General features: G+C 45.0%; 3 protein-coding genes across 3 annotated transcripts in view; 1 reads left to right on the forward strand and 2 right to left on the reverse strand.

Moving 5' to 3' along the window:
- Positions 1–39: 39 nt before the first annotated feature.
- Positions 40–1666, reverse strand: inha (inhibin subunit alpha). Its single transcript, XM_058051561.2, has 2 exons — positions 1275–1666; positions 40–1210 (listed from the first exon to the last, which is right to left on the reverse strand). Exons 1-2 carry the CDS (start codon positions 1564–1566, stop codon positions 504–506), a joined length of 999 nt encoding a protein of 332 aa, XP_057907544.2. The 5' UTR covers positions 1567–1666; the 3' UTR covers positions 40–503.
- A 1027-nt stretch (positions 1667–2693) lies between these two features.
- LOC144901787 (uncharacterized) lies at positions 2694–3657 on the reverse strand. The gene is made up of 6 exons (XM_078796811.1): positions 3572–3657; positions 3459–3494; positions 3317–3379; positions 3116–3245; positions 2875–3016; positions 2694–2794 (listed from the first exon to the last, which is right to left on the reverse strand). The coding sequence occupies exons 1-5, from the start codon at positions 3600–3602 to the stop codon at positions 2905–2907; spliced, it is 372 nt and encodes a 123-aa protein (XP_078652937.1). The 5' UTR covers positions 3603–3657; the 3' UTR covers positions 2694–2794; positions 2875–2904.
- A 4022-nt stretch (positions 3658–7679) lies between these two features.
- Positions 7680–12700, forward strand: part of spega (striated muscle enriched protein kinase a) — a 31919-nt gene continuing 26898 nt past the window's right edge. Inside the window, exon 1 of the mRNA XM_058052028.2 lies at positions 7680–8112. Coding sequence (XP_057908011.2) covers positions 7719–8112 — 394 coding nt within the window. The 5' untranslated portion in view covers positions 7680–7718. The remainder of the gene's footprint in view (positions 8113–12700) is intronic.

Genomic DNA, 12700 nt, shown 5'->3' on the forward strand with positions numbered 1-12700 from the left:
GTTGTATTTTTTTTATTCAGTTAAAAGACAAAAGGGGCTTGAAACGAGAACGAAGCGCCATGAGAAGTGGTTAAGTTAACCTACACTGCTCTCTAGTGGTCACAGTAGAATCTACATAAGTGTGGCAATTTTGGCTCCGCCTCGGCTCGTACGCATGCGTATAACTACAAACCTGCTTTGAACGTAAACCGTGAGACGGATTCCTTCACGGGAGTAGAACCTTTACACTAAATGCTGGAGAAGAACTGGAAATTTCGGCTCCTGTTGCCAACCTAGTAAGACCAATCTAGTAAGAAAAATAGCTTTTGGCTATTTTTTTTTAATGGCCAACCTTTTATATTAAGATTAAGGAACGTGTGTACAAAATCTGTAAATAAGCAAAATAACCTGATAATACACATTGACAATGAGATATTTGGTCATTACAGCTCCAAAAATTGTGCAGTAGATAAAAATAGTATAACAATTGTAAAAAAACAAAAACAGGATGATCCCTTTCATCTTCAGACGCAGGTACATTCTTCAGGCATAATTCTAGGCAGAGTCTCATGCTTATACGAGTAGCCGCCATCAGATGTCGTGGTGATGCGCAGGGACCTCATGCTTTCGGGGACTGGGGCACAGCATTGCGTGATCCCGACAATGGCGCCGGCTCGATCGGAGGCAGAGCAGTTTCCGTGGCAGTAGTAGAAGGTCAGCACCTTGGGGTGTACGATCCAATTGTCCCAGCCCAGCTCCTGGAAGCTGATCTGTACTTCAGCTCGGCCGCAGTCACTTTCCTTTGGCCTCTCCTGTGAGGGACGCTGGAGCAGGTCAATTGCTGACGGGGACCACAGGATGCGGTCTGGCACGCTCCTGGGGGGCCGGGGTGGGCCTGCTTGAGCACGCAGGTGGAGAAAGGGCATCTTGTCTGTCTCCTCGGTGTGACAATGACAATCTGGGCAAAGTACTTGGAGTAGGATGGGGCCCGTCACCAAAGTCTGATTGAGGACGTAGGTCATCCATCCATCTGGGCTGCTCACGGACGGAGTATTCACCACCTGGAGAAGCTTCCCATCAGATGTGCGCAAGGTGAGAACGGCTGAGGAGTTGTCTGTGCCTCCTTCACCTGCATAGAACCACAAGTGGGCCAATGTGGGACGCTGGAAGTTGGCAGACGGCTGGAAGTAATATGTGAACTGACTCTGGTCAGATCCACGACACGATGAGTCTGAAATGTTAAGAGTTCAGAGTTGACGTTTGATTTTTGACATATTTACTGTAAAGTTTCTCACCAGAAACGGGGAAGAGAATAATCTGGGATGTTTTCAAGCTCGGTTGGCTTTGGTGGTCTGCCTGCTGTCTCTGACTGGTTGTCAGAACCCTCTGAGGTATTGCTTGCACCGATCCCGCGTCAGGCCGCAGTGGTGAAGCCACACGTGCCGACCCCTGCAGCCCCAAACTGTCCAGAATGCGACCTTGGATCCACCGTAGAACATCATCTCTGGAAGGCTCCTCAGCTCGGTCGATGTGTGTCAAGCAAAGGATCCACCAAGGAGCCAAGATGATGCTAGCACGGAAAAGCATGCCTTCAACAGAATCCACAATCCATGCTTTTGTTAAGTGTCTGCAGCAAGCGACTCCTGAAAAGGACGAGCACACACTCTCTGGATGCTCGAGGTGTTCTTATCTGTTTGGATTTCCTGGAATAGCAAGACCAATTTCAAAAGGTTCACTGTTTCCCACACAACACGTACATTTTCTCACTGGAAGCCAATGTGTTTGCCTTCTCTCTGGCCTTGACGCCTTTCAGCACAAATATTGTGGCTGCAGGGGGAACTCGGGGAGCCGAATAACATTAGATGGTCTGTGTTTCACATACACCTCAATGTGGATTCAGACACAATGATGGAAGGCTGTCATGCATTTTGGCCAATCAGAAGCCCAGATGACCTGGTTGTGCATGACAATGCGTCTGTTTGTCATATTAGATGAAACGGCTTGTGCATGTGATATTGTGTAGGCGTGCACATCTACCTTGGTACGAAATCAAACCGCATAGTCGATAACATCATGTTCAGTTGTTTTAAAAACATGAGCCAAGTTTTATCTGAACCAGTTGTACCTGTCCACGCACAAATGCTAGGCGACATTTTGGAAAATCTCCAATCTGGCTGAAAGCTTCCTTTTTATGGGCAAAGACCCGAAGCTCATGACCATAGGTGAGGATGGGAACGTACGTAGATGGACCGCTAAATTGACAGTGTTGCCTTCCGGCTCAGCTCTCTGTTCATTAGGACTGTCCGGTACTGTGACAGCAGGACTGCAGACGCTGCACCAATCCGCCTATCGACCTGAACTGCTCTACCTGTAATTACTGCGCAATAAGTAATCACTTAAAATGCTCAATTAATTTCATACCGTGACAAGTGAATTTCCATTTCATAGGAGTTCTTACTTAAGAATGGAATATTTTTAATATATTTTTTCTATAACAATTTTTAATTCATACAGAGGAGGCATTTTTTGAGTAAACTTCCAGTGTCCTTAGAGTGTCTGACTACCATGTCCCGGTTTCCCATCATCAAAATATGGTCACCCTAGCAGCGGGTAACGTTGGTTTTCCTTTTCCATTAGATTTAAATTATTCAGTCTCGTGCTGTATGTGTATGGTGGTTTGCCAGGCCATGTTCAACACAAACAAAACACATTCATCAGTTGCAGTCTTTTTATTCATGTTATCAATCCAACGAGGAGGCACACTGGGATTACTCGCTGGTTCCCTCCATCCTCTGCCACACCCTCAATAATATTCCTAAAACAATAATAACAAATCATGGAGCAGAAGCTGCTAGTTGGCACAGGGTCGCATGAGATATTAATGGATGGTCTTACGTGACAGGTGTACTCCACATTTGGGCGTGATCACTCTGTGACACAGGCGTAGGTGATCTGCATGAAGGTGTCTTCTGGTGTGCTGCAAATGTCAATGATGTCCTTGGTCTTCTCCAGTTGGCATTCTGCCTTTCCGTCACAACTGTAATAAAGTATAGTTGTGAACGTTATAAGCATTATTAGCAAAGATATAGCATCACAGTATAGGATTGCAGCCAGTCTATATCAGATTTGGACTTGCCGGTAAGCAACCAGCTCTAACAAGGTCAGGCAGGGAATGACGTCAGAGATGGCCTTGTCGCGGGCGGCGCAGTCAGCATCCGTCAAAGAACCGAAGCTCACATCGTCGATGTCGATGACGGCTCCATCAGCTGAAACCATAAATGACGGATCATCACAGAGAACAGCGGGAAACGAGAGCATGAATGGCGTATACACGTACCGCATTTCAGCTCAGTGGTTTGGTCTGGGCATGCCACATTGTAGAGAACTTGGTCCGCTTCCGCTGAACAGACCCATAGAGATAAAACATTTATCACTTAGTATTGCAGAGTAAATGTTAGGAATTCTGCAGAAACTGTTACCTGCATCTGTGGTCCAACACCACGCTGCAGCCAGAACTGCAGGATAGAGAAAATACATGCATTGGCATTTCAGGAACCTTTAATGACTCGCTGTTTCTCATATGAGTACTTACGGGCAATGGCGGTCAACTTTGTGAAGAGCATCTTGCAAGTTGAAGTTGAGTGATAGTTGAGTCGACTGACAACGGTTTATTTATACGGTTTCTCCTGTTTACCACTGGACATGCACGTGGCAGGGTGAGGCCGTGTGTACTGTAAACCAAATAAATGGACTGAAAGATCAATATTGAACATGCAAAAAGTATGCAAAAAGGTAATGTGACCATCTCTTCTGATTGTTTAGGGAAAGTATACTGCAGATACAATCATGTGGCCACTTGAGGTGCGTCTTTGGAGTAATTGATCTGGTCATGGCTTAACCAGGAACTACTTGACAGAAAAGACAGAATGATACAATTTATGGGGAGGCTATTATGTCCGTCAATTCAAGTCTATAGTTGCCAGTCCCCGGTCCCCTTTGTCGTAGTTTGTTGGTGATGGTGCAGAATGGTGCTTGGATGAAGACTTCCTGGACAGTCCACTTGCGATCATGACTTAGATGAATGAGAATGGTCGCATTCATGTTCAGGGCAGTATCCTAACTGTTCCTGGTACTGGTTTGTTAGGCACATATTTAGTGTATTTTCATGCAAGTCAAAATAGTTTCATTCAACCTGGATCCGCTGAAGGCTGGATGGATGCGATCCTGGTCCAAGGCTGGCGTTGTGTTTGGGTGACACAAACGACAGTATGGCCTTTACCATCAAGCCCAGGTCCTCATAGGTCCTCATAGGACATCATGTAGTTGGGTCGCCCAGCCCTTGAACGGGTGCAAAGCTTGGTGCACATTGCAAAGTTGGAACAATGCAGGACAATATGAAGCAAATAAGCTGGAATACTTGCAGCATTCATGACTGCATGGCTGTGGCGAGTGTCTGTCTTCGCTTGGCTTTTCTTCATACATTATGAGAGTGCAACACAGAGACCCATGATCTGTCCACAGAGTCAATGTGTACCTTTGGAGAGACCCATCAATGCTGTTATTTACATTAAATAATCATAATGTTGTGTATTTAGGGATGTTTAAATTCCATGTTGACTTACCCCGGGGCTGGGAACACAATATGTTGGTCTGGGAAAACAGGAGGACTTGCTTCATTATTTTTGATTATTTTGCTGCATGGAGCAATATCAGCCGTGTATTGGAATATTAGTTTGCTGGAGACTTGACCTCAAGGATCACTAACCGGTCGACTGACCTTAGGAAAAATTTCAGGAAAATTTCTCTTTCTGAACCTTTTTGGATCTTTGTTGAATACCCCTGCTCTAAATTGCCCATATATGGGAACGCGAGCGTCAATGGTGGTCTGTGTACCTGTCCAGTACAACCAGTCTAGATTGTACCACATTGAAGGGGGGGAATACAATCTTCTCCTCCTCTCCTGTCTGACAAAAACTGACAGTGCGGCTTTCAATTTCAGATTCATTTTACAGCGTGATTGATTGAAGCAAGCAACTGCCTCAAGAGGGGAGACATCTGGGCTCATCATGACTGCTCTCAAAATGTCTGGCTTCTTGTTTCCACGGGCAGATGTGCTGTCCTCCCTGTCCCAGACCTGTATTCTTATGGGAACAATGGCTGAATGAAAACAGTTCTGCAAAGATGAGGGGCCCAAAAATTCCTCCACGGCGCTGGAAGAGACTCATTGCAAAGAAAACCATGGAACGGTTTTCGTTTTGGATTGGCAATTTTTTTTTTTCAAGTGGTTGTAGTTGTAGTTAGCGCAATTAAGCCACTAGAGGTCACCAAATCCAACACATACTCAGATGCTTGCGTCCTTGTTTCAGAAAATAATTAAAGTTAATATTTCCGATCTTTTGGCACCTCAGCTAAATGTTGGTGTTGGTGTTTCAACGTTTTCTGTGGGCCAGCAGTCCCCTCAGGAAATGCAAGATGTGCTTTACATCTTGTTTATATTGCCGCTTCCATCAGAACCCCCATTACTAACCACCACCAGTATTCTTGGAGAGTCTATTCTTAGCACTTGACACACACATTTATCTTGATAACATTTTCTATTATCATAAGGGCTCTGTGTGTGTGACACATTACAGAGATGTGCTATGCAGCAATGCCTTACAGCACAGTTAAAAGCAAGGTTGAATTCCATTGTAACTAATACTAGTCATAATATTACTGCTATGCCGTTAAATTGTGAGTTACAGTAACTGCGTTAAGTTTGTTACGTGTTACTCCCTGACCTAAACTTAGACGTGTGTGAGCGGCGAGCTGAAAAATGTGTGTGCAGCTGTCTCTCCAAAGCTGAGGCGTTGAGTTGGAAGGACGAGAGAAGACAGTCAACACGGTACTCCAAAGTCCTCAAGAACTTTTTCCAAGGAACTTATTCGCTGGGACATTCTAGGACAGATCTCTCTCTCTCTATCTCTCTCTCTCTTGCTGTCTCCGGGGGCATAGTCCTGAAAGGGACCATGGTGGTGACCACTAATGCTACATGATCCGGGGGGACTTACACCTGCAGCCCCAGCCGGCTAAAGGACACGCAGCGATGTACTATTTCCCTCCAATGGATCTCGTTACTTTAACTCGGGCTTTGCGGGGATGTCCAAAAGGATTCCTCTTGGCTTTAAAGGCAAAAGTCAGGTGTGCAGACTTGTTGTGGTGTATGACTATTGTAGGCCTGTCAGTTAAATTGTGTTTGTTGTTTTAACTAAACAAGCGGCTTGTGGAAATGTGTCAAAACCGAGGCACCAAAAAAATCCAACACAGGTAAAAGTGGCTAAAAGGACGCCTGTTCTACTAAATAGATGTTTTGATTAAATCAAATAATAATTTTAATTATGTAATAATATAATATTTGTAGCAGTAAGGTGCTTCAAATGCTTGAATTTGACCTTGAAGGTTGTAGAGATACTCTTGCCTAAACATACGCCCATTCCACAGATAAGTTTATTGCCTAACAAAGACTTGAACAGTTTTGTGACATTATCACTCAGAAGTCAAAAAACATGAAAAGAAACTTTATGAATTGGAATTTGATGGAGTTAAATATTTGATCCCTAACCGCCAAGCAACAATACTGACCCCCACAAATGGGTTATGTCACCCGTGTTGTTGTGATGAATTGAGAATGGAACAAATACATGATCAGTCAATCCCTCTCCCTGTGGAGCTCCATGAAAGATCTCACCTGGTGAGGTATGGCTCATTCTGAAGAGGTGAGGGATCGACCAGAGTTACATGGGAGGAGCTTGTAAATGAATATCAAGGGAGTTGGGAGCACAGGCGGCAAACCCCAACACTTTACCTTCCTGCACTGAAACCCAACAGTGCCCCCAAAGGCACATGTTCAGAACCATGTGAAATTTGATCCAACCCAGGTCTTTTTGATATCCTCTCTGTGTGGCCAACATGCTAACCATTCGTCCACCGTGTGGCCCTATATCAGTTCCTCTAGTCAAAAATGGCTGGCCGTCTAGGCCATGATGATTCTTAGATCACCGCCTGACTTGTTGCTACCACCAGCTTTAGCTTTAGCCTCAGCCTCAGCTCGATTGCTGTCAGACTTTTTGTGTATAAGATTGGTGGAACATTGGTTTCCTATGTTTGCCGATCCCCCAAATTTCAGGAAATTGCCGCTGGTTGATCAATCGATCGATCTTCTTCGGGTTTGTACCATGTACTTTATGATCTTGGATGAAAACCTCCTTGGGTTTTGTCGTCTCAGGACCTCACCCAACTCATCGATGGCTTGTGGATGGGTCTTCCAGCATACCAATGACCCAAAACACGCAGCCAAGGCAACAACGCAATGGCTAAAGAAGAAACACATTAAGATCCTGGAGTGATCGAGCCAGTCTTTGCACCTTAATCCCATAGAAAGTCTGTGGACTGAGCTCAAACTTCAAGTTGTCAAGATCCATCCTCAAAACCTTCAGGTTTTGGAGGCTAAAAGAGAGGTCTGACCTACCCACAAGGGTTTCTCCATCAAGTACTAAGTGATGTTTATGCTTGTTATCAAATACCTTTTTCAAGCAATGTTCAAGTCTTTGTAAGGGAGTAAACCTCAGCAGGGGATCAAATAATATTTCAGATAACCTTGTAGTAAGGTCATACTGTCTGTGTTTCAGTCTCCTGCCAGGTCAATGAGGCCTCCAACGACTGCCGTCTCCATAGAACGTTCAGCCTTTTAAAGAGTTGGAATGGAATCCAAGATGGCAGAAGATACAGCATCCAGTCCCAATCTAAACATCCCCCTCAAGAGGGCCAAAGTCTCCAAAGATCAGGTTGTCCCAGACCAGGGGTGTCTAACGCAGGAGCCCAAGGCGCCAGTTTTCATCCGGAAACTCCGCAAGGCAGCAGTGGGAACAGGCTGTGACATCCGCCTGAGGGTCTCAGTGGCGGGTTTTCCCAGACCGTCTCTCACCTGGTACCACAATGACACAATCCTGCCTCCCTCAGAAGCCCAAGACTCAGGAGGGCTGTGGATACGCGACTGCCGTACACGAGATGCTGGCTTGTACACCTGTGTGGCCGCCAATGAGCTGGGGAAGGCGAGCTGCAGCGCCATCCTTGCTATCATGGACCTTGGAGAAGGTAATTATCTCTTGACTTGACTCTCTTCCAGGTTAACAATCAAGCCATGGAATATGAACTCTGTTGATATTTCTTTCGTCCCAGTGTGTCTGTGGCCCAGTTGCACCTCCAAAATTAGCAGGTGAGAGATAAATCTGATCCTTTTCCTGTGCAGCCAGCTCACACGGTGTGAATGGTATTAAAGCGTTAGACTCTGTGGAGGTCTTGGTTGATGTAATTGTCATGTGACCTGGGCCGTTAGATGTTATTCAGCAAAACAAACCAGAGTTAATTATTATTCAACCTCAAACCTGTCGCATCAACGTCTTAGGTCTTGGTTCCCTGGGTATCTATGACCTCCTGTAACACCCCTCCCCCCGCAGTTATTTGTGGCACGGTATGTGCCGCGCTGGCCTGGGGGGCGCTTGGAGCTCTGATGTGTAGCTGCGTCTCCGATTGCACAAGCAGACATCAGGGATAATTATAGCAGCACCACGGTCAAAATGCGGTGCTGTCACACTCAATCACAGTCATCGTGATGAAAGCAAAATGGAGATTGTGGGGGCTGGGCTGGCGGATATGTGTATTTGTGTGTGACCCCATGTGTGTGTGACGTACATTTTAGTGCCTTTTTCTATAAGGAGACTCTCCTCGGTTGCGACTGTGTCACATTTGGCATTTGGATCTCAAACAAGCGTGTGACGTTGCACATTCTGGCGTCATACGTGGTGTCCTTTGCCTGACTGCCTGATGTAGCCCCACCCTCTGTCCCATTTGTACCAAATCACAACAAGAGCAGGTTTGGCACCATGGTCTTCAGACATCAAAGCAGTGGTTATCAACTGGCTTGGCTGAGGAACCCATATCACCCCCTAATGAAAAGCGGTGACACAAATTCTTGATGTTTCTTTGCTAAAATTTGTGACGCCCATAAACATGGCATGCAGTCTTGCAGTGTTGTTTCAAGCAAACAGCACAGACAAGAAGGCAAGGTGCATTCATGGACATCAGATAATTACAGTATTTTCCCTTCCATCTATCCATTTTCTATATTGCTTGTCCTCATTAGTGTCACAGGTAAGCTAAGGTAGGTAGGTAAGTCTACGTATATTACAATCTTTGTATGATTTTTCTTTTTGCTCCAACAAAGATCCCCCGGCTGGATAGCCACTCATATCAGTCTCTGTTGTTCTAATGTCAAAGCTTTCGAGCTCAGCTCAGGAAAGGAATATATTTGCAGAGACTGTAAAGCACTGCCAGGGAGGAAGTAAGGTATCTTCTAGACATACTTCTAATCTAATACCACACCTCAGGAAGACTCACTCTGAGTCACACACAGCTAGGGTACCTACATCGAAATGAGAAGCAGCAGATCTGTGCTCTTTGAGGTCACTTTATACTTGCACTGATTGTATTCGTCCAGAGTTTCATATTTTGCATGATTTAATTAAATTTTTTTATTGGAGGATCCATACATAGAGTATTGTGCTGAAATCCAACAACACTGCAATGCCTTAATGACCTGTTGTGAAGCGCAAGTGACTTTAAGAAATGATTGTGTCAGCTCCTTCATCCAGATTACAGAACCACACATTTCACGTTACTGTTGCACACTGTCCAAAAATACAACAACAGTATGGATGTCAACATAGAGGCGTAGATGGTGATGGCAAAAAGGTTACGTCATCAAACCCCCAGTAGTGTAATCACTAAATACTCGACCTGGGCCAGCTCGAGCCACATGAGTTTCAGAACCCCAACCACCCTGGGTCAGACGAGTGATCCAGCAGAGGACGGCAGAGGCTGCGGTGTGTGTAAATCTCGTCTTGCAGCAGGAGGGGGCTGGTTCTCGTGTTGAGGGTAGAGGTGTGTGCAGAGGGAAAGTCCGGTGCAACGGCAAAAAACTGGAGTCAAAGTTTGGACAGGTGTCTGAGGAGAACGGGTCATGGGTTGAGGAGAGACAAGGGAGGGTTGTGGTCGCTGTGGGCTCAGACGGGAAGTTCTAGTGGACTTCAGGAGGAGCCGTTGAGTGTGTGTCTGGAGGGGAAGCCATGCTGAGGCGAGAACTGTTGGACGCTCGTAAGGCGTTGAAGAGTGTGAGAGGGGATGCCAGTGGGTCGAGACGCAGGAAACATCGAGGTGAGTTGAACTTGGGTTTTGTTCTTCTTTTTGGTCAAAGTTGTCCAAGTGGAACTGCCCAATTATGTCGAAAAAGTATTGAAAAAAATCAGTATCAGTAAAATCAGTATTGGCATTTTCTATGATATTTTTCCGACCAAGGTTTGTTATCCAGCCTGCTTGCTGCTTCACATTCTCTACATGTTACATTCAAGTGGATTACAGAGTCATTAATTAGAGTCCTTCTTCTGACCAGGCAGCTGAGGCAACATCTTTGGGCGGCGTTCCCTTCTACGTGTCAGCTGGCATTTGGTCGGGATTAGATGTTAGGATCGGGTGGCTCGCCACGTGACACGAATTGAGTTGCTGCTGCTGATGAGTCTACACTCTGTCATTGGGAAAACTAAATCAGGTCACTGATAAAAATAATCTTTTGCACAAGATGGCCTTCATAGCATTTTACACATGTTCTTCTTTGCTTTACTTTAAAGTACTCATGGTGGTGGATGAAACCTTGATGCTTACGGTACAGGTCGGCTTACAACGTTTCGTGGTGAATTAACTAATTAATGAATTTTTGGTAACAGTGCATGCCAGGGTTCCCCACGCTCTCTTCTATTGTAGAGTTGCATCATCACCTCTTTGTGCCTGGACAACGAGATCTGTAGGAGAAGATGTTATCCTTGGTTATCCTCATTACCATTTCATGTAGTTTTGTATCTGTGTACAATGTACAATCATACATTACAGCCAAGGGACAGAAGTCATTAGTTAACCCAAGACCACCAGTATCTTCTTTGGAATTCATGGATTCAACATTTCTATATTCATGTCTTTGTCGGCATTCTGCTTAGTGCAATTTTCAGTGTCAATCAGTGTGGCATTACTACCCTACGGTCAAGCAAGACCTCCATTAATTTTGGATGAGCCACCCTCCTAAGCATAGCGCTGTGTGCAGCAATTTCTGTGGGTCCTTCTTGAAACGTTCAAGATTGTTGTTGTTTGATGCTTGACCACAAACCGTATCTTCTTTGTGCTGCTGGAGGGGAAGATTTGGATGGTGATGCTGGCGCTCGGCTTGGGACGTCACAGCAGCTGATGTGTGTCAGGGATGCAATGCTGATGAAGCGGAGTGCCAGGAAGTCTTCCATCAAGGAAAACTGCATCCGTCATGCAATTGATCGTCCTTCCGGCCTTCTCATTGTTTTTGACTAATTAAACAGCACATTTCCCCTGTGAGGACGTTTTCTGCTGGCTCTTTTGCATCTCGGATTCGAAGTGGCCGGACTGTTTGTGGCTTTTAGGCCAAAGAATGTCCAAGCTGCCATCATTGCAGCCTTCTGATTGGATGGTAGTCTTGCAAGTCGTGTGATGATGGGTGTATTGATTCAGGGGCGTTTGAGCTGTTTCTAGGGGGTGTATCGTGTATCATGCTAAAGCATTCGTATTGATTGCTGCGCTCCACCGCCTCTCACCGCTGATGGATGGAGGAGGAGAGCGAGGCGGGAGATGACTGAAGAAGTTGAGCTGCTTCTCCAATGCCTCTGTTCTCCCCATGGACTTAATCTAGAATAAGAGCTTTCCAAAGGATGTGTCACGTTGGGGGTAATGAATAGCGGCGAAATGACCACTTTTCTCATTGCTTGAGTGACTCCTGATTCATGAGCAGAGTAAATCTCATGCATGGATGTGTTTCTTACGTGGCCGTAAACAGCGACATGCCTCGCTTGTTTCCATTGGCAAGCCCATTGCACAGAGGAGCCTATGTGCTTACGGCTTATTTCAGGCTCTTTTAACGAAGGAAGAGAATGTGTGGAAAGCACAGATGGGTTCGAAGGAAGTCTCAGCGTGTGAGAAGAAATGGGGATGGGGAGGGGGTGATGGTGGTAAATTGGATTTCTGGTTTACGGAGTATGAAGGGAATGAGTCAGGGAGCAGATATGCGGAATGAAAAGTATGCAAGATGAAGGAGGAAGAAGGTTGAGGGAAAATGTACGAGGAATGGAAAGATGAAGGCAAGGTGGGGAATGAAGGTAGATGAAAGCGAACAGTGCAATGAAGGTCAAAGGGAAGGATGGCAAGACGTTGGAGGGGGCACGATGATATATATACCACTGTATGTATGAATTTTACCAAAAAAATGTAAAAATTAAATTAATTAAAGTTAAATAATAATAACAAAATAATAATTAAAATAACAATTTTAATAAGTTAAAATAATTTGTACATTAATCCCTCATTTACCATGGTTAATTGGTGATAAGTGAGTTTCTGCCAAATAGGATCCTTATTTATAAATCAAATATTTTATAGTTAGAGCATAGAAAACCTGTGAACAACCTTCTAAATGCAGTTTTAACATTATTGGAGCCCTCTAGACCTTTACACATATATTATCCAATATGATAGATATAATAACTTCAAATTAGCAATTTAAGGCATAAATGCAACTCAGGTGTGTTGCTGTAAATGTGTTCCGGTGCTAGGGGAG

The sequence above is a fragment of the Doryrhamphus excisus genome, linkage group LG15 (assembly GCF_037039965.1).
Source record: "Doryrhamphus excisus strain RoL-2023G ecotype Guam linkage group LG15, RoL_Dexc_Guam_v1.1, whole genome shotgun sequence".
In the NCBI taxonomy this organism is placed as follows: domain Eukaryota; kingdom Metazoa; phylum Chordata; class Actinopteri; order Syngnathiformes; family Syngnathidae; genus Doryrhamphus; species Doryrhamphus excisus.

Excerpts from the sequence above, each read along its gene's own strand:
- LOC144901787 (XM_078796811.1), bottom strand. The coding sequence starts at position 3,602 with ATGCTCTTCACAAAGTTGACCGCCATTGCCC. Across the intron at positions 3,380-3,458 it reads GTGTTGGACCACAGATGCAG|CGGAAGCGGACCAAGTTCTC; the intron begins GTAACAGTTTCT and ends GGGTCTGTTCAG. Across the intron at positions 3,017-3,115 it reads TTAGAGCTGGTTGCTTACCG|TTGTGACGGAAAGGCAGAAT; the intron begins GCAAGTCCAAAT and ends ACTTTATTACAG.
- inha (XM_058051561.2), bottom strand. The coding sequence starts at position 1,566 with ATGCTTTTCCGTGCTAGCATCATCTTGGCTCCTTGGTGGATCCTTTGC. Across the intron at positions 1,211-1,274 it reads TATTCTCTTCCCCGTTTCTG|ACTCATCGTGTCGTGGATCT; the intron begins GTGAGAAACTTT and ends TTAACATTTCAG.